Source organism: Rattus norvegicus, chromosome 20 (assembly GCF_036323735.1).
Source record: "Rattus norvegicus strain BN/NHsdMcwi chromosome 20, GRCr8, whole genome shotgun sequence".
NCBI lineage: Eukaryota > Metazoa > Chordata > Mammalia > Rodentia > Muridae > Rattus > Rattus norvegicus.
Window position 1 is genome coordinate 12,620,634 of NC_086038.1, and position 21,311 is coordinate 12,641,944.

General features: G+C 46.8%; 1 protein-coding gene across 1 annotated transcript; it reads right to left on the reverse strand.

Annotated features, from left to right (window-relative positions):
- Positions 1–5,916: 5,916 nt before the first annotated feature.
- On the reverse strand, positions 5,917–20,750 carry Zfp280b (zinc finger protein 280B). Its single transcript, NM_001419514.1, has 3 exons — positions 20,614–20,750; positions 19,629–19,689; positions 5,917–10,805 (listed from the first exon to the last, which is right to left on the reverse strand). Exon 3 carries the CDS (start codon positions 10,748–10,750, stop codon positions 9,152–9,154), a length of 1,599 nt encoding a protein of 532 aa, NP_001406443.1. The 5' UTR covers positions 10,751–10,805; positions 19,629–19,689; positions 20,614–20,750; the 3' UTR covers positions 5,917–9,151.
- Positions 20,751–21,311: the final 561 nt, after the last annotated feature.

The window sequence follows — 21,311 nt, forward strand, 5'->3', positions numbered from 1 at the left end:
GTGTCTCTCGGGAGAGATCTACATCCGGCTCCTGTCGGCCTGCACTTCTTTGCTTCATCCATCTTGTCTAATTGGATGGCTGTATATGCATGGGCCACATGTGGGGCAGGCTCTGAATGGGTGTTCCTTCTGGGTCTGTTTTAATCTTTGCCTCTCTATTCCCTGCCAAGGGTATTCTTGTTCCCCTTTTAAAGAAGGAGTGAAGCATTCACATTTTGATCATCCGTCTTGAGTTTCATTTGTTCTAGGCATCTAGGGTAATTCAAGCATTTGGGCTAATAGCCACTTATCAATGAGTGCATACCATGTGTGTTTTTCTGTGATTGGGTTACCTCACTCAGGATGATATTTTCCAGTTCCAACCATTTGCCTACGAATTTCATAAAGTCATTGTTTTTGATAGCTGAGTAATATTCCATTGTGTAGATGTACCACATTTTCTGTATCCATTCCTCTGTTGAAGGGCATCTGGGTTCTTTCCAGCTTCTGGCTATTATAAATAAGGCTGCGATGAACATAGTGGAGCACGTGTCTTTTTTATATGTTGGGGCATCTTTTGGGTATATGCCCAAGAGAGGTATAGCTGGATCCTCAGGCAGTTCAATGTCCAATTTTCTGAGGAACCTCCAGACTGATTTCCAGAATGGTTGTATCAGTCTGCAATCCCACCAACAATGGAGGAGTGTTCCTCTTTCTCCGCATCCTCACCAGCATCTGCTGTCACCTGAGTTTTTGATCTTAGCCATTCTCACTGGTGTGAGGTGAAATCTCAGGGTTGTTTTGATTTGCATTTCCCTTATGACTAAAGATGTTGAACATTTCTTTAGGTGTTTCTCAGCCATTCGGCATTCCTCAGCTGTGAATTCTTTGTTTAGCTCTGAACCCCATTTTTTAATAGAGTTATTTGTCTCCCTGCGGTCTAACTTCTTGAGTTCTTTGTATATTTTGGATATAAGGCCTCTATCTGTTGTAGGATTGGTAAAGATCTTTTCCCAATCTGTTGGTTGCTGTTTTGTCCTAACCACAGTGTCCTTTGCCTTACAGAAGCTTTGCAGTTTTATGAGATCACATTTGTCGATTCTTGATCTTAGAGCATAAGCCATTGGTGTTTTGTTCAGGAAATTTTTTCCAGTGCCCATGTGTTCCAGATGCTTCCCTAGTTTTTCTTCTATTAGTTTGAGTGTATCTGGTTTGATGTGGAGGTCTTGGACTTAAGTCCACTTGGACTTAAGCTTTGTACAGGGTGATAAGCATGGATTGATCTGCATTCTTCTACATGTTGACCTCCAGTTGAACCAGCACCATTTGCTGAAAATGCTACAGGCTTATAGGACAGTCTAGCCACTGTCAGAAATAGCAGAACAAAGTAACACTAGAGATAATCTGATGTCGAGAGGCAAGCGCAGGAACCCAAGCAACAGAAACCAAGACTACATGGCATCATCGGAGCCCAATTCTCCCACCAAAGCAAACACGGAATATCCAAACACACCAGAAAAGCAAGATCTAGTTTCAAAATCATATTTGAACATGATGCTGGAGGACTTCAAGAAAGACGTGAAGAACTCCCTTAGAGAACAAATAGAAGCCTACAGAGAGGAATTGCAAAAATCCCTGAAAGAATTCCAGGAAATCATAAATAAACAAGTAGAAGCCCATAGAGAGGAGTCACAAAAATCCCTGAAAGAATTCCAGGAAACCATAAATAAACAAGTAGAAGCCCATAGAGAGGAGTCACAAAAATCCCTGAAAGAATTCCAGGAAAACACAATCAAACAGTTGAAGGAATTAAAAATGGAAATAGAAGCATTCAAGAAAGAACACATGGAAACAACCCTGGATATAGAAAACCAAAAGAAGAGACAAAGAGCTGGAGATACGAGCTTCACCAACAGAATACAAGAGATGGAAGAGAGAATCTCAGGAGCAGAAGATTCCATAGAAATCATTGACTCAACTGTCAAAGATAATGTAAAGCGGAAAAAGCTACTGGTCCAAAACATACAGGAAATCCAGGACTCAATGAGAAGATCAAACCTAAGGATAATAGGTATAGAAGAGAGTGAAGGGGGCTGGGGATTTAGCTCAGTGGTAGAGCGCTTACTTAGGAAGCACAAGGCCCTGGGTTCGGTCCCCAGCTCCGAAAAAAAGAACCAAAAAAAAAAAAAAAAAAAAAAGAGAGTGAAGACTCCCAGCTCAAAGGACCAGTAAATATCTTCAACAAAATCATAGAAGAAAACTTCCCTAACCTAAAAAAAGAGATACCCATAGGCATACAAGAAGCCTACAGAACTCCAAATAGATTGGACCAGAAAAGAAACACCTCCCGTCACATAATAGTCAAAACACCAAACGCACAAAATAAAGAAAGAATATTAAAAGCAGTAAGGGAAAAAGGTCAAGTAACATATAAAGGCATACCTATCAGAATCACACCAGACTTTTCACCAGAAACTATGAAGGCCAGAAGATCCTAGACAGATGTCATACAGACCCTAAGAGAACACAAATGCCAGCCCAGGTTACTGTATCCTGCAAAACTCTCAATTAACATAGATGGAGAAACCAAGATATTCCATGACAAAACCAAATTTACACAATATCTTTCTACAAATCCAGCACTACAAAGGATAATAAATGGTAAAGCCCAACATAAGGAGGCAAGCTATACCCTAGAAGAAGCAAGAAACTAATCGTCTTGGCAACAAAACAAAGAGAAGAAAAGCACACAAACATAACCTCACATCCAAATATGACTCAAGGATATTCTAAGGCAGCTGTCTTATCTCAACGTTTATGGGGCTCATGAAGACCAGGTGGAATGGGGTGGTGGTCCAATGCCTGGAATCTGGGCTCCTCAGTACACTGTTGGGAAACCATTTTGAGAAAATTCTTTCTGAGTGCAGCTTTAAGAGTCAAAAATTTGTTCTATCACTGGGAACCCACTGCAGAGACCAGATAATACAGTCAGAGCAGCCCGCAAGAGCTGGTCCACTACAAAGGACTTTCAGAAAGAGACACGTAGGTGCCAATGATCCGATACTTGTGTGTTAGAACACATCCTAGAGTGGAGTTTTTGGGGGAGTTCTGGGTGCTCGTGAGAAAACTCCAAGAAAACAAGAGTGTCACGACCTGTTTCTTCAAAACACTGGAGTGGAGTGTGCTGTGCGTCTCCCACGCGTATCAGAATGATTCTCTCAACTCTCAGAGCATAAACTGTCCGATGCTCTGAATAAAGCTGGCTGGCCACTGCGTGGAGCACTAGCCCAACTCCGTCCGTTCCACCGAGGCCCAACTGCTTCTAGAATGGTGACAGATTCTGTCCTCATTGAAGCAAAGAACAAACCACTGAAGACAGTGGCAATTTTTTCTCCGCCTGTAAGATGTACCAATTCAAGCCAGATTAAAATATACACGATTGCAGGGTTATTGGGAAGCTGCTCCCAGCTAAGTTCACTGGCCCAAGGAAGGCCAGGGAAGTCACCATGGGGGAGAAAGAGGACCGAGGTGGTGGTGGGGGAGCTAGAAAGTGGGCACACAGAAGGAAGAGGGAGGGCGGCAATAAGAGGAAGAAAAAACATATGGGTTATACAGCAAAGAGCCTCTGGGGGTGTGGGTGTGGGGCACAGCTCAGCCCCGCCCCCCTAGAAAATTCAGGCTTGAGGGCGGGGCATGCCAGACATACTGAGGGATGCTGGGAGAACCTGAAGGCCAGGTCTGCTTTGTTATGTAAAATATGCACCTCAGCCCCTTGTCCTAGAGTCTGAACCCAAACAGCCCAGAAAAAGAATGGTCCCCAAGTAGAAGTGTAGCAAAATAAGACAAAAAGTAAACTACTGTCTGACCCTCCCCCCACACCTCCACCCCCCCATCTGCGTTTGACCCCTGCTGAAGCCTTGCTGATGCATGTGGGAGCCTTTCGTTCCTAACAAAAGAACGCCCTGGCCCTGAAGTGACACGCCAGGGTGGTACACGTGGGCGATAATTGGTTCCGGATTGGTTCCTGTCCTTTGTTCCTCTTTCTTTGTTCTTGAGGGCGTAAGCCAGTTTTTCCACTGTGCTTCCTGTAATTTTCCACCCAGAGAACTTTGGGTACAGATTCAGTGAATCAAGTAAAAGATTTTGCATTCTCATAACGTGAATGACCCGAGTATGCGTTTCTTCTTAAACCTCGCAGGCCTACGTTGGGTTCTTGGTACCGTGTCAGCGCAGGCGCGGACAAACTACTTAAGGCATTAGTCAGAGGTTGCTGCTTATGAAAGCCAACCAGAAATCCTGGTAATACCGTGATATATAAAATGAGTCAGCGTCTTGAGGTTTTGAAGCAGTCTCACTCATAGAGTAACCCAAGCTGGCCTAGAACTCACAATCCTGCCTCACTCTCCAGAGTGCCGCTAGAACTAAGCCTAAGCACACCTGACTGAAGGTTTGCAAAATGAAAAGTCGTTAACAGAGTCAGGCAAAACCTTGTTGGTTTGGTTTCTGTTTGGTTTGTTTACTTATTTATTGAGACAGGGTCTCCCTTGGAGTCTTACCTGGCTATGAATTCAGAGACCCAACAGCCTCTGCCTCCCAAGAGCTGAGATTAACAGTGTGTGTCACTACACAGACCAAAACCTTTATTTAGTAAAGAAAAAAAAAAAAGACTTATTAAGTGTTCAACAAAAATACCACTCTCTTTAAAGATTCTAAAGTGGAAATTGAAATTCTTAAGCAACACAATCGTGGACCCTTGATACCAAGTCTCATTTAAAACCAACAATGCATTAATGAGATGGCTCACTAGGTAATGGTCCAAGGCACCTGACCCCTGACACGCAGGAGCCACTATAATGAGCGAGCGATAATGAGCGAGCGTTGAGTGGAAAGATGGGAGAGAAGGAGAAGCTGAACAGTTTGCGCCCTATAAGGAGCATGCTGAGGAACAGTCTGATGTGAGGAGCCTGCACTGCCACCTGAGGCCATGGTGATGTCACCCCCACACCCCCAACTCTCCCGCCCGTGGTCCTGCAGCAGAAAGGACCTATTCAACATCCAGGGCCCTGTTATCACCAAAGCTCACCAACATGTCTCTGTTCAGGGCTGCCTGGGGGCCATGTTGATGTCCAAAAGCTCAGCAGAGCTGACCCACCCCTCAGTAGCTGAAGAATGTAAGAGTTGGTCGTCCCACACTTCACCTGGGCAGCTCAAGAAGAGCTGGTCAAGGGTGAGAGTGGGAGAGCTGGTTCCACTCCTTCCCACTGGGGAGAGCAGACCCGGTCCCTTGCGGGGCAGTGCAGGCCAGCGGGCTCTGGCCCTCCCCTAAGCAAGCACAGCAGAGCTGGTGAGCAAACAACTCAGGTACCATCCAGGCCCAGGTTCAGGGCTTTGGGTTGGCTCGCCCCAACAATGGACCGCTGGAGCACGTGACACGGCCCAGGGCAACAATATGGGGTCCTGGTAAGGACGCAGTATTGATGGTGTAACAGAAGCCAGGGGCCCCAAACCAGACCAAGGACTCATGGCAATGAATATTTGCAAGTAGAACTGTTTGTTTGGTCAAGAGGGTATACGGTGGGAGTTGGAGATTTAGCTCAGCGGTAGAACGCTTGCCTAGCAAGCACAAGGCCCTGGGTTCGGTCCCCAGTTTTAGGTGTTTTTTCTTTTGTTTGCTTTTTGTTTTGAATTTAGGGAAGGGAAGTTGCAAGGTTGGGGAAGTGGATACGGAGGGACAGGAGCTCAGTAGGATCGGAGTGCATAGTGTGAAATTCACAATCAATAGAAAGAAAAAAAAGTTTAACAGCCAGGGTTCAGTCCTCAGATCCCAGAGTAGAACCAACCCCAAAATGTTGTCCTCTGACCTCCATACATGTGTGGTGACACAGATGCACCCACACCCCTACACACAAATCATGCACACAATAATAATAAATAAAATTAAAATTAAAGAAGACTATTAGCTTTATTGAACATATCACTTACAAGTTATAACCAATGAGGTGGTAAAAATAAAGTCAGGGAGGAAAGGGGATAGCATTTAAAATGTAAATATATAAAATATCCAAGAAAAAAAGAAAAATAATAAACTCAACTGCAGAAGACACAAAACAAAAATTAAACTAAAATACATGGTGCTCAAAGTAAAAACAAAAAGACACAAAAGGTTTCCACAAAATGCTTTATTCTAATTACTAGTTCTTATAAATAACTTTGGCAACATTAAAATAATAACTTTTATTTGGTAAAACAAGCAACCAACTTCACAGAGTAACAAAATAGTAATCTTGACAAATATTTAATTCATGTGTAAACAAAACAAAGTGACATTGCTTTAAAAATAGATAGAGCTGTCAATATAAAACAGAAAGCTTCCAGAGACTCAGCTCACTCTACTTCTTTGTGTTAGAGGCACAAAAATGGACTTAAGCTAGCTCACTTCTAAGACGAACCAAAGCTCTTGCTAACGATTTCTTCCTCAAGTTCTGCGACTAGGAAACTTGGCTAGGTTGCAGAGAGGAGAAGAAAGCTGCAGGGAGAGGTAATTGCCTTCCAAGAGAAGGGTACATAGGGCTTCAGAAGCAGGGGACATTTCGAGTCACTCTAAAAATCTTGATAAGCTTAATAACCACAAGTGAGGTAGCAGCCATGCAGGCTTAGGGAAAGCACTGTGACAAGGGAACAGCCCGCAGCTTCTGCACAGGAGGGATCGGGAATTTACTGAGGAACGGCCAGGTCAGTCACAACAGTGCAGTACCGGGGGAGTCTGTTGGACAGCGGCAGGGGACAGGAGAAGCAGGTAGGCAGGAGCCAGAGCCCTGGGCCTCCCTTAGCAGTAAACAACAGTCTGTACTCCTTCGGAGCCTGCTTTAGTGAAACAGAAAACCACAGCTATTGGGCTGAAGACAACACAGGTCTAAGAGGGTTCTCACTTTTACCACAGACAGTACATAAGTCTGCAGACTCATTTCATAGATGATGGGATTTTCCTCCAGAACAAGGGGAACAAATACACCTCCTACATCTAAAGGAAAGGTACTCGGTCCCCAGCTCCGAAAAAAAGAAAAAAAAAAAAAGAAAAGAAAAGAAAAAAAAAAAAGGTACAGGGAAAACAGAGCGTGAGAGCGAGCGTGACATGGCCAAAAAAAAAAAAAAAAAAAAAAAAAAGGAAAAAAGAAATCACTGAAAAGGCCCATCAAAATAGTAAGGAGACAGATCACAGTCGATCAATGGCCATGACCTGGCGAAAACCTCTGCTCATTTTTTCATGGAATCTAGGGAAACTTCACTAAACCGAGGAAGGAAAAATGGGACAGGGACATCTAAGGAACCTGTCCCCACTGACTCTTTTGTTGTTAAGGGACAGGGTCTTGCTGGGTACCTTGGAACTCACTGAAGAGCTCAGGCTGAGTGTGAACTGCAGATCTTCCGGTCTCCCAAGAGCTCTAATTAATTACCAGTGTGTGCTACCACACCCAGCAAGATAAGGTACCTTTAAAGAAAGGATAGGGAAACTCAGAGAGTTTTTGAGACCAGTGTCTACAGCCAGCATGCACCCAGACTCCTTAAGGGATAAGCAGCAGCAGCTGGTCACCTGGGCTGGAGGTGGAGGGACAACAGGTGGCACTGGGCCAGGCTCAAGGACAGCTCTGGAGATTTACAGAAAGAGCTAATGCTACTGAAGGTGAAGACCAATCCTCAGAGGATGCTCTACAGTTCTACGAAAAGTTGTTCCTCCATAGACTAGTGACCAGCTGAGTCACTATATCACATGGGAAAAGGCAAGTCTTCATTTAGGACATAATCTCGCACACAAAAGTGCTTCAAGTAAGACCCAAGCAATATTAGTGTGATCAACTCGGGAGTTATACACCCAACAAAGGGAAATTACACAGACATTCTAGCCACCTATGAGACAAGACACAAATGGTGACTAGGGAGTTAGTTCAGTGGCAGAGCCCTTACGTGGTACATGTAAGGCCCTGGGTTTATTCCCTAGCACCAAGGGGGAAAAAAAGCACCAGGGCACCAAATGGCAAGCTTCACCCACTCCGTCCCACACATGGATTGAAGAACAAAGGCCCCACAGAGGGTTAAGTTCTAGTCACCCTGGTCTACTGTTTGTGCTATGTCCAATATCATTGGGCAAGTTCCTATTACAGCTTGAGTACAACTAAGTTCAGCCCAGGCCATAAACTGGACAGATGCCATTTTCCCAAACCTTTTCAGTTATACCTAAGGTTCAATCAACACACTTCAAACTACAAATGCCACGACTTCTTTCCTTGGGAAAGGACAACTTGCTTTACTGCTGTGGCCGTGAGGGCATGGCCAGTTCTTCAATCACAGCTAGCCAAGGCCGAACAGAGAGTGGATAACTCTAGCTACCCTAAGCATCAAGCAAAACGAGCCCGTGGTCATGGTCGTCGGCTCCCTCCCAGTCTTCTACCCGCCGCTGCTGCTTCCCGTGGCGCTGAGAACGCACAGCTGTGCTTTTAATGTTTGCGAGGGCCTTTCACAAACATGGGCCTTCTACAGAATGGCTCGGCCTCCTCGGACACTCTTTTAGGTAAAGACATTCAGGCAGGATTCCTTCTTTGGCTTCAAGACTGAAAGGGACGTGTGGCTGTCCACTTGCCCATGCTATACCACTTAAGATGGCTCTCAAAAAAGAAGAATTGGTCTCTCTCCCTCCTACAGCAAGCGCAGACTGCGTAAGGATCTTCAGGGAGAGGTGAGGCCTTGTGAGCCCCCCAAACTCCAAAAAGAGCTCTCAAACTGAGGGTTACATGAAATACTAATAAATAGGTTTAGCCTGCCTTCCACTCACGAGGACACAGACACAGACATCTTCCTGGTGTGAAGCCAGACACTTAAGGTGAAACCCAGATGTATTTTAAGTAGCACTCGCTGCTCACTCGGAAAACGCTGTAGCTGCGGAATGGGGTGGGAGAGCACTTGCTTGTTCTTTGTGAAGCCGTGGTCGAGCGCCAGCACTAAGTGAGAACAAGAGAAACCCTCAAACACTAAACAAGCAAACCCTGTGTTATCGCAAAATTAAAGATAAACAGATCTGTTCATCAGTGCATCGTCCTGGGGGCCAGCCAGCGACTAGCCGACGTGCGGGTCTGTAGTCTTCTCTCTCTGAAGGGTCTGTGTTCTGACCCGGTTAGCGTTAATGGGGCTTCTGGGAAAGTCTGCCTTGAGATCTGGGGCAAGATGGCTCCCAGTCGGTTGTGCTCACGGTGATTGACGCAACTTCCACAGACTCCGCCTCCACAGGCTTCACTGACACCTGAATCACCACCTTCGTCTCGGGAGGCAGCCCTTCCAGCTGCTTGGGCTTCCTGAACATCTGGTGGCACTGGGTCTTGTGCTCCATTTTCTCCTTAAAGGTTAGAAACTGCAGCCGGCACTTGGAGCACTGGTGGCCGTTGCGTTCCCAGTGGCCCCGGCAGTGGCACATGTACGGCATCCCCGTTCTGAAGATCTTCAGACAGAAGGGACACAGCAGGTTCTTCGTGTTCACGTGGCACTTGGTAAAATGTGTCTCCACGTCAGCAAAGACCGACGACCTGTACTTGCAGACCTGGCACACGTAGGGCATCTCCCCGGGCTTGTGGTTGTCCTTCATGTGCTCTAAAAGGACCTGCTCTGTTTCAAATGACAACTCACAGATTTTGCAGACCACACAAGGGTCTGGCGCTGTGTGCACACGGTCGATGTGGCACTCCAGCTGGAACGGGGACGCAAACAGCCGGTGGCAGCGCAGACAGGTGGTGTGGCTCTCCCAGGCCTCGTCACTCCCCTGCCTCTCCAGCTCCAGGTGATGTTTGGTGTGGTTCATAAACTTCACATTTTTTAGCGCTTTCGAGCAGCTGGGGCATTTAAAGGTTGTGTGGGTCTTCTGTTCCGGCTTGCCTTCCCCCTTATACTGTCCGTAATAAAAGTCACTAAGCAACAGAGTCAAACTTCCCTTCTTGGGATCAAAAGTCTCTGGACTTGCTAGACTCGAGAAGTCTGTGTCCACCGACCCACTGTCCTGGCGAGGGTGGACAGGGTCCCCTGACAGAGGCGCCCCGTTCACAAAAAGGTTCAGTGATTTGGGAGCCTCAAGGGAAGGCGTCCTCTGCTGCGCATTCGAGGTATGGAAAGGACCCGAAGGGGGCAAGGCTGAAGAGAGCTCTTCTACAATCTCGATGCTACGTTCAGGCCTCTGTGGGTTTATGGAAAAATGGCACTTCGATACATACAGACTTTCATTCAAACCTCCTCCTGAGCACGCTGCCCTTGCTGGGCCACTCTCTGAGCTGGAGAGCGTAGCCAGAGGTGAACAGCACTTTGAAGAGCTACTAGGCACAACTTGTGAATTACTTTTATAATCAGACTCGGACAAAGGCTCGATAATGATAGGACTGTCTGTTGATCTTGACTCCGCTGGAGACACCGGCAAGACGATCGCTGCCTCTGATGTGGGGGCGGCCGGAGGTGAGGGCTGCAGTCTTTGAGTAGTGGTCTCTCTAAGTCGGTCATGCTTTCTTTTTAACCGTGAACCCGGGGTGACTCTGTTCAAGATGTTCGAGTTGGCTGGCTGTGAGGTTGAAGTCACGCCGACAAAGATGAGCTCGGCGTCCTCCTTTACATTCTCCACCCCCACAAAGATCAGCTCGGCGTCCTCCGAGTCGTCCTCATCGAGGACTTGGATGGGTTCTTGGGAGCGTGGCTGTGGTTCTGGGTCTGACTCGTCATCGTCCACCACGTACGGCTGCTCCATTTCTACTGTGCTTCCCGACGAGTGTGGCCAGCACTTGCTCCACACACACTGCCACCTGAGTGCAAACACACACACATCAGTGAGCACAGGAAAAGGACTTAGTTTTCTCAGAAAAGACTTTGAGGTGGTTATAAACATCAAGGACACTCAGTCAGTGCCACCCCCATTCTATCCCAACCTCCAAGGCCCAGACCTGGGCAGGAGGCACACCCATTAGCTCTGTTGCCTACTGTGACCCAGGACTCTCACCCAGCATCACCTAGTCAAGCAGCCTTGCAAACCCAGGCAGGAGCTCCACCAGTAAGCTCTCCTTGGTGAGCCTTCTCACCCCACCTGCCTCCTCTCAGTCCCTACCCTCCAGACCCAGGCCCAACCAAGCCAAATCTGCCTTCGCTTGTAGTGAACCCAGGGCCTTTACCTCATGCCACGCACCCAGGTCCAGGTGGTGCTGCACCTCCAAGCTATCAGTCTAGGCCTACTGTGTGCTCTTCTGCTGAGTCTGACCAAGTCCCCACACACCTGCAGCCCTCCAGGCCCAGCCCAACCAGGAGCCACACAAGATGACTTTCTTGGTCTTCACCAAAGCATTCTCACCCCACCCTCCTTCACACAGGTCAGCAGTGAACTGGAGCTACCCCAGTCACTCCAGCCAACGATCTACGATGAGCATCTGAAGGACTAGTTGTGCTCTCTCCTACCTGACTTGAAATCATGAGCTCAGACAAGAGCAAAAGCAGCATCAAACTTCTCCTCAACATCAGACACACAAAGACACAAACCCAGATGTTTGAGTCCCACTAGACAACAGTGTAGAAGACGGAGACCTTATGTGCCCTCAAGACCAGCAGTCCCATGCAAGTGTTCTCTACAGGGAATTGCCGTGACTAAACTCAGGACATAGAATTTAACAGAACATTATAAACAATCACAGAATTCAACAAATCCAAAGAGGACCCAAGCAAACACCTCAAGGAACGTAAGGAGGATAAACCAAGGAAATGCCTTCTGAGCCCGGCAGTAATGGCGCACGCCCTTAGCCCCAGCCCTTGGGGACCAGAAGTAGGTGGGACTCTGAATTTGAGGTTCATAGTGAATTCCAAGAAAGCTAGAGCTACGTAATAAGACTCGATCTCAGAGAATTAAAAGAAAAAAATGTGGTTCAACCAATTACTACTGGTGCTCTGAAAAACTGCAGACATAAATCAGCAAATTCTGAAGATCTCCAAGAAAGCCATTTTAATACAGCCTTCAAACCAGCATTATCTTTTACTCAATTATATTTTTTATTTACTGCCAAGGAATAGTCTCAGCTTGGAGAGGGGTACTGAGGAAGGGACGTCCAGAAGCAACGAAAACAAACGACTTGAGTCAAATCGTAGATTGAAGCTGGTGGCTTATATTCTGCTCAAGACAGCTTTCTAAGGGGTTGGGGATTTAGCTCAGTGGTAGAGTGCTTGCCTAGCAAGCGCAAGGCCCTGGGTTCGGTCCCCAGCTCCAAAAAAAAAAAAAAGAAAAAAAAAAAAAAGAAGACAGCTTTCTAGCCTTCTCTCTCCCCGCTCCCACTTCCTCCCCTGTGTGCGTGCGTGCGTGTATGGGTGCACATTCTGATCAAGACAGTTCTCCAAGCAGTTCTCTCCTGCTATTCTATAGAACCCTCTGGCCAGTTCAACGTCCGCAGATCGTAGCCCAGTCTGTTATTTTCTACACCAATCCATTCATTTACTTCAGGTTCCTTCTGATTTTCCCATGAGTCAGCATCCCATGACTCCAGACCTTAATTCTTATGAGACAGCAAACATTTCCTTTTAATACTGCAAAAAATACAGAGATCTGCCTGCCTCTGTTAAGCACGGATAAGCCAGCCGGGTGAGACTCCTTGCTGAAATTACCATTTCTACGTCACCTGGGCCTGAACTTGCTGTCTCCCAGGCTGACCTTGAACTCAGGAATCTGCTTGCCTTTCTATCTTTCTGACAAGCTGGTTCCTTTAGATTCGAGAATAATTCATATTGCATTCTTCATTTTTTTGCATAATTGAGAAACTATGTATTCTCAAACTCATGTTTTTAGAGTTCTTTTCTCCAGCCTTAAGGGCCGTCTTGAAAGTCCCAGCATTTACCATTTTGCGGACACATCAGCCACACCTTCGCCTCCCTGACATTGCTGTCTCTGGTTATCATGGAGTCATTATTGTTAACAGGGAGGGCATTCCATAAAGAAGGACTGTAAAATATATACACTATTATACAGGGCCACATTGGCTGGCCCTGTCCCAGGGGCAGGAATCATGTCGTTCTGTCCCCACCAAGGAAACGCTGGACCCAGCAATTTACTTATTTTGTGTGGGTGTCTATGTGGCACATGGCTCTGGAAACTGAGCACAGACGGTCTCAGGCGGCACCAGTGTACACCTTTACTCCAAGCCATCTCACCAGGACCAACATAATCCTATCTATAAAATTAAACTAACATCTAGATACATAACATGCATGATATTTTAATTTGAATATTAGTTCTTTAGCTGTGTAAGATCATTTATTTCTATAAACGCCTTGGAAGTTAACTGAAAAATATATTCTAAGCATAAGAAAAACTGCCCTTCTCCCACGGCTACTTACACATTCTATTTCCAACACCGATAAAAGAGTGTAAAGCAGGCCCAAATGAAATGAATTAGAAAACACTGTTCTTTGGAGTCAACAGACTGATTTATTTTGCAATCAACCCCAGTTTGTCTCAACCCAAGCACTACTGACTTTCAGAACCGGGCACCTCTTCTGTGGGAGCTTCTAAGTACCTGGCAGATGTTTAGAAACACCCCCAACACTGCCCATTAACCACAAGCCACAACTCCCAAGCCGCGGCTCTAGGAACTGCCATACATTCAGTGGGAGAACCCCAGCCCGAATCCAGTCGTGTTCTCAGGGCCTTGAACATTTTTAATGGCATTCTATAGCCCCCATAGGGAATGACACTCTATAGCCCCCATAGGGAATGATAGCCTTGTTGGAGGAAGTGTGTCACTGGGGGCGGGCTGAGGCGTCAGACACTCGAGCCGGGACCAGCGTCACTCTCTTCCTGCTGCCTGCAGATCTGATGTAGAGCTCTCAGCTAGCTCTCCAGCTCCACGTCTCTTTGCACACTGCCATGCTTCCTGACACGACAATAATGTACTAAACCTCTGAACCAGCTCCAAATAAATGTTGTCCTTCATAAGAGTTGTGGTCCGGGCTGGAGAGGTCAGAGCTGGTCAGCGGCTAAGAGCACTGGCTGCTCTTCCAAAGAACCCAGGTTCAATTCCCAGCGACCACAGGGCAGCTCACAACTGTCTGTAACTCGAGTTCTGACTCCCTCACACAGACATACGCAAAGGCCAAATACCAACAACATCAAAACTGAATGCATACATGCATACATGCATACATACATACATACACACACGTTGCCATGGTCATGGTGTCTCATCACAGCAATTAAAACCATAACTAAGACAACAAACAAAAATCAAAATGACTGCCATTCTTTCTGATGTGACAAATATGAGAAGATAACTTCAGAACTAAATGGCCATCAGGATTATGTAAAACAAAACAAAACAAAACAAATTTTGCAGCCTCCCAATGTTTATTATATTGAGGATTTACATAAGACCCTAAAAAGCACGATACCTGAAATCTAGCTTAGATGATGATTTTGCCACACAGAAGTTCTAATGGAGGGTTGGGGATTTAGCTCAGTGGTAGAGCGCTTGCCTAGGAAGCGCAAGGCCCTGGGTTTGGTCCCCAGCTCCGGGGGGGGGGGGGGGGGGGGGGGGGGGGAGCCAGAAGTTCTAATGGCTCCACCAGAAAACTTTCAGAGCAAGCACTTTTAGCAAAGGAGCACAATATAAATTAAAAATTAAAATTAAAAACATTAAAAACTCTATAAAATTAAGAGTAAAAATCTTTGAAAGCTATTTAAAAATACAGGGGTGTTTTTTTTTGTTTTGTTTTGTTTTGTTGTTTCCTAAAGTTTAAACAGAGGCACCCTGCTACATGGGTGAACAATACTTCCTCTAGAATTCAGGGTTTATTAAATGAAAAATCTTTTTTTTTTTTCTTGGTTCTTTTTTTCGGAGCTGGGGACCGAACCCAGGGCCTTGCGCTTCCTAGGTAAGCGCTCTACCACTGAGCTAAATCCCCAGCCCCTAAATGAAAAATCTTAATCCTAGGGGTAGGAACATCCTGTGTTACTGATGTGGGAAACTCCCGGGCCTCCCCAAACAACACAGGCTACACAGGTTACTGCCCTTGCCTGATTGTTTACCACGGCTAATATGGTAAGGGTTATCTATTACTGAGGTGACCCCACAGTGTGGAAGCAGGACACACAAAAACCATGCTGAAACCCACAGGCTGGAGGCTGTCTTTCTGATGGTCGCTCTCGCTGCTGCTGGAAGGCACTACCCAGGCCACTGGAGAAGGCCTTCCTGGGTTTGTCTAGTGCACACTCTCATGCCGCAGTACTAAGCCGCCAGATGAGATACCTACTGCTTCCACAATGGTATCCACGTAACAATGACATGGACACCAGTTCTACAAGACGCCAATTCATGCCTGGAATTGTCAACCTGGTCAAGACAAGGGTTGGGGAAGTCACAAGCCCTAGGAGGGAACCTCCTGTGGTTCTTCTAAATATTCATCCACCTTCCAAACACTGGTATTTATACCTGTGGATTAATGTTATTCAGGGTTTGGTAAAGAAGCTGCCTCTTGCAGTAGGCAAGTCAGTGCAGACTCCTAACTGCACCCTCCGAGTGGAAGCTTCAAGCCTTAGGCTGTTCTTCCAGGCATTTTGTCATAGCATCTACAAATGCTAACACAGCAACCCAGTTAAAAACTGGGCAAAGGGCTGGAGAGATGGCTCAGCGGTTAAGAGCACCCGACTGCTCTTCCAGAGGTCATGAGTTCAATTCCCAGCAACCACATGGTGGCTCACAACCATCTGTAAAGAGATCCGATGCCCTCTTCTGGTGTATCTGAAGACAGCTACAGTGTACTTATATATAATAAATGAATAAATCTTTAAAAAAATTATTAAAAAAAAAAAACTGGGCAAAAGATTTTAATTTAATCGACGTTCTCAAATGACAATGTACTAGTCAAAAAAGTATATGAAATGGTGTTCAACATCACAAATACCAGAGAAATGCAAATTACAATTACTAGCTATCACCTCACAGCAACTACAACAGCTATTACAAGTTTAGAAAGGGGAAGTAGCTGTCAGCAAGGGCGCTGGATTCCTCAGGCTGTGCGACTGTAAAATGATACAACTGGTGGGGAAACGGAATAGGAAAAATGGGGAAAATGTTTTAAAGAACTGTCTGTCATATGAACCAGCAGCCTAGAGATGCTGACACACTTTTTCTGCATCCATGGAGATAGATCACGCAGATAGTCACTGAAAATGGCTCAGAAGAAACTACCTCCCTGACAGTGGATACACTATAACTAGATGGTTCCCATGGCTTCCTTGTCAAGACAGACTATGGCCAACATGCCTTCTTGATAAAAGCCCTACAGAAAGCAGGACTAGCGCGAACGCAGTACAACACAGTCAGAGCTATATATGAGAAGCCCACAGCCAGCATCATCCTAAATGGATGGAGAGAAAGTGGCAGCCAATCCCACCAAAGGAGGTCAGGATGGGGACAGGGAGGACCATACTTCCCACCCTTCTCGGAGCAGGAGCCCCAAGGCATAAGGAAGCAGCAAGGGTACAAATAGGAAATCAGGACATCAAGCAACTGCTACCAGCGGAGGACATTTTAAGTCTTCTTTCCAGCTTGCTGGGACTATACTCATAGCTGGGATCCAAGTGTGGTGCCGAGCATTAGAATACGGGTCTTAAAGGCAAAATCCGGATTCTGCTGTCTCTGTAGCTGAGGGGAGGGGTGCTTTGTGCAAGCAAGCAGTTTAATAGAAACTAAGATATCAGTTAGCCGAAGGGAGAGATTTCACATAAGCAGACAGCTTAACAGAGGCCAAGATAAGTTAGCTGGGGTATCCTGACCTTGGGCTCCTACCCAAGAATAATTAATATTCACACAGATCAAATTCTAGTCAATTCTAAAATGGCCTCAGGGAGAATACAAGATGGAGGTACTGCTGTCTCACCCTGTCACATCGTCATGGGCACACACCCATCAATAAGGGGTCAAAGAAAAGAAACAGGGCTGGAGAGATGGCTCAGTGGTTAGAGCACTGACTGCTCTTCCAGAGGCCCTGAGTTCAATTCCCAGCAACCACATAGTGGCTCACAGCCATCTGTAATGGGATCCGATGCCCTCTTCTGGCCTGCAGGTGTACATGCAGACAGAACACTACACCTAAACAATGAAAGACATCTACAATGAAAACCTTAAGCCTCTAAAAAAGACAAAGACACTAGAAAGTGAGTTGTAAAGACATCGCACGCTCATGCTTACGGATTATTCAGAATTAATATTCTGAAAATGACTTTCACTAAAAGCCACTTATAAACTCAATGCAATTAACATTCCCATCTCATTCTTCACATAGAGAAAAAAAATCCTAAGATTAATACAGAACCACAAAAGACACCAGAGAGCAAAAACAATCCTGAAAAACCAAACAGCGCTGAAGAATTTACTGCACCAGATCTTAAGATGCATCTCATGCAGACGTGGCCCACGCCTTTAATCTCAGCACTCAGGAGGCAGAGGGGGGTCTGTGAGCCCAGCCTGGTCTACCAGTGAGTTCCAGGACAGCCAGGACTATGTAGAGACCACTCTCAAAAATAAGTAAACAAACCAACAGGGATGTTCCAAAGCCACAGTCATAAAACCAATAAGGACCTGGCACAGCCAGCCACGTAGCCCAGTGGAACAAACTCAAGAGACCCAGACGTGAGCACACGCATTCAGCCACTTACGATTTGACAACAGAACCAATCGTTAAGCTGAAGGGAAGAAAGGACTTCAATACATGGTGGTGGGAAACCTGGATGTCCACACACAAAGAGTGTAACTGACAAAAGCTGACTCCAGGGGACTCCAGACAAGAGACCTAAATGTGCAACACTGGACTGCCACAAGAAAGCAGGCAGTGCCTTCCAGGATCTAGGGGTAGGGAAAGACAATCTGAACAGGGATCCATTTCCCCAAGAATGAAGCCAAGGACCAACGAGTGGAGCTTCATAAACATAAACAGGTGTCCCACAGCCAGGGAAACGATTAACTCAGGAGGCCACAGGGCCACCTCTAACGGACACACAACTATAGAGGGTTCATTTCTAGAATATATAAAGAACGCAAAAAACGCTGAGTCAAAGGGGTGGGGGGATTAAAAAGTGGATTTGGGCCCTGAACAGACAATTCTCAACAAAATAAAAATGGCTAAGAAATGTCTCAAAATCTCAAAAACTGGTCACTGTCCCTAGCTATTAGGGACAACAAGAACTTCTGGAGAGCATGTGGGGTAAAAGGGAGCCCTCAACCACTGTTGGCAGGGTTTGAAATTAACCCAGCCGCTCTGAAAATCAGTGTGGAGAAATCTCAAAAAGCTGAGACTAAATCTACCACATGACCCAGCCACACCTCCTCGGCAAAGGACGCCTACTTCTTTACTTCAAAGATAACTGCTCAGCTGTACTCTCGGCTACCTGATCCACAATGGGAAGGAAATGGGAAACAACCCAGATGTCCAAGGGACAGATAATGAAAATGTTGCCCATAGAAAAACCCAGAGAAATACAAACAGAAACTCAAAGTCTCCCAACCAAAAAAAAAAAAAAAAAAAAAAAAAAAGTCCAGGTCCAGATGTATTCAGTGCAGAATCCTACCAGATTTTCCAAGAAATTAGCCCTCCTATTACCCACACAGCTATCAAACTTCTCCAATATGGCTCCCTGGCCACCTCCATGTCAGGAGATGCTGATGTGGAACAGGGAAACCTCCCAAGTTCTTAACCCTTCCCCGGGGAAGAACAGCAGATGACCAGGCCCGAAGACATTCAGGCAGCAACATTCAGACTTAACAGGTTGTGTCTATATACAAGGGAGGTCCGTGGGAGGGCCTGGAGGGAGGAAATGGCATAATTATATTGTAATCTCAAAAAATAAAAAATTATTCCAGGAAAAAAAAAGAAATATTGCACACACACAAAAGGTAAGAGCGAGCACCTTGCCCTGATAGTGTTTCCTGATACATCAAACTGACCCTAAGGTAATATTAATAAGGCCTTAGATTCTTGAGGGGAACAAAAGAACCCGGAAATCGGGCTACACCACATCACTTGGGAAGGGAATGTTGCAGACTAGGAGTTCAAGGTAATCCTCAGCTACATAAACCAGCCCAGGCTATGAAGAGGCAGGGAGGGAACGAATTCAGTGTAACATTTTACTGCATTAGCAGAATCTCAGGAAATACGTATCAACTCATTTGCACCTCCCACTGCGGATTTTTGATTCAAGAAAAGGGAAGTCGGCGTCACGGAGCATCCACGGTGTCTACTTTTTCCTTTTCAAGGCTTCAGGTAAAAAGAGTACATCTACCACTTCCTTCCTCTTTGAGGAAGCAACTTGGCAAGTTCCAGAATTCCTTCCAGAATTCTGGCCTGAACTTGTCTTACCCATTCAGATTCCTGGAAGAAATTCCAAAACACTAATGCTTATTTGTCTGTTTTCGAGACAGGGTCTCACTATGTAGCCTTGACTGTCCTGGAACTACCCCTGTAGACCAGGCTAGCCCCGAACTCACAGAGACTCGCCTGCCTCTGCCTTCCGCCATCACTCGCGCGCGGTAACGTTTTATTTTTAATCACAGGAGCAAACAGAAGTCAGAAAATGAAGAAGAGAGACCGCTTTTTTCTCTTACCGTAGATGTACACGGTAACTTTTAACAACTCCAGAGAGTCCAAGAGCTGAAAGTCACATCCCTGGGGTAAACAGACAGAAGGAGAAAAAAAAATTCTTAAGATTTAGTTATATTTTACCTGTAAAAAATTTTACTCTACCTCACTACCTAACAGTTGTTTACTTCCTCGTTTTCTGTTTTGTTTGCTTTGATACAAAACAGCCTTCTGTCTCCACTAAACCAAGTACTGGGCATGAGGTCACCACAACCGGTTCGTCCAGTACTGGGAAATGAGTCAGGGGCTCTGTCCTAGGCAAGCGGGCACTCTACCAACTAAGCTACTCCCTCAACCCTGTCGTCTGGATGGTTATTACAAGCATCTTATATGCTACCTTCCAAAACCGTATCTCAGTAAACCAAACAACGCAGCCCACAGAGCACTGCTTAAAGCAAAACTAGCGAGCTGGGGCACCCCCCCCTCGAGAGCTGCACTGGGGTTCAAAGAGGCATATAGCCAATAAAATAAGCAAGACATTGCTGTATGGAAAGGGAGCAGATAAATGTTATTTTTTTAAAGCCTCCAAGGGCCTGCTGATCTCCAAACTGGGAGTGGGGCTTCATTCACAAAGCCGGCGTCCGTCTGTCTCTACTTTTTTGAATGGGTCTCACGATGTGGTCCTCCCTCCTCCCTAGTGGTGGCGACAGATTCCAGGCAGGCGTCGGCGAGCCCTGTAGCAGGTCTGCAGCCTCCAGGACTTTAGGTGAGCTAAGCGCCACAGGGTCCCTCGGCGATGGGAAAGGCATTTAAGGGGCGCAGGCCCAGTCCCGGGATGGGGGAGCTCCTGAGAGAGGAGGGCGCACGTGTGTGCCCGGGACTGCCAGGAGGGGGTCCTCGGGCTCCCGGCCTACCCACGCTTGCTTCCCAGGGACACGCAGAAGGCCTTCACCCGGTGTCCCCTCCCGGTCGCTCCCGCAGAGGTCACCAGCGCCACGCCCCTGTCCTTACCTCCCCGCTGGCGTACCCGAGCCTCCCCGGACGCCCCGGCCCGCGAGGCGCTGCGCGGGAAGCCCAGCACTACGACCTCCGGGGCCCTGCCGCTCCAACGGCAAAGCCCCGGCCGGCGCGCACTAGCCCACGGCGACCTGTGATTGGCTGCCAAGGGCGGACGCGAGGTCAGCGGCGCGCGCGTAGCGCCGATCTGATTGGTTCCCAAGGCCCCCTGGGAGCGGTCTCTTACTCGGGCACCCCTGGTGACTACCGGGGGCGGAGGGGCCGAGCTGGGACGGACCAGGCAGTGATGACACACACCCCTGAGATCTTGGACCTGCGAGATTTGGAAACCAAAGCCGGGCTTTTCCTTCGTTCCAGCATTCCCTTGGGGAAGAGGTGGGGGAGGGGGAGGGGGTCGAGGCAGGAGGATTATTGCTTGTTAGACGTGGCTGCGTAGTGAGAGCCTGTTCTCTAAAAAGAAAGGGGGTGGAGGTGGGAGTGGGGGTGGGAAGGATGGGAGGGGCATAGATAAGAAAGAAAGAAAGAAAGAAAAAAATAGAGCTTACGGCCAGCCGGGGCCCAGGGCCAGGGATGGTTCCCAGTCCTTTAGGAAACCGCTTGCCCACCTGTCATACAGTTATGCCAACTTCTAAAGTGTGTACCTTTTGCATAAGCACGCAAGCTGGCCCCTCGCACTTAGAAAACGACCTAGC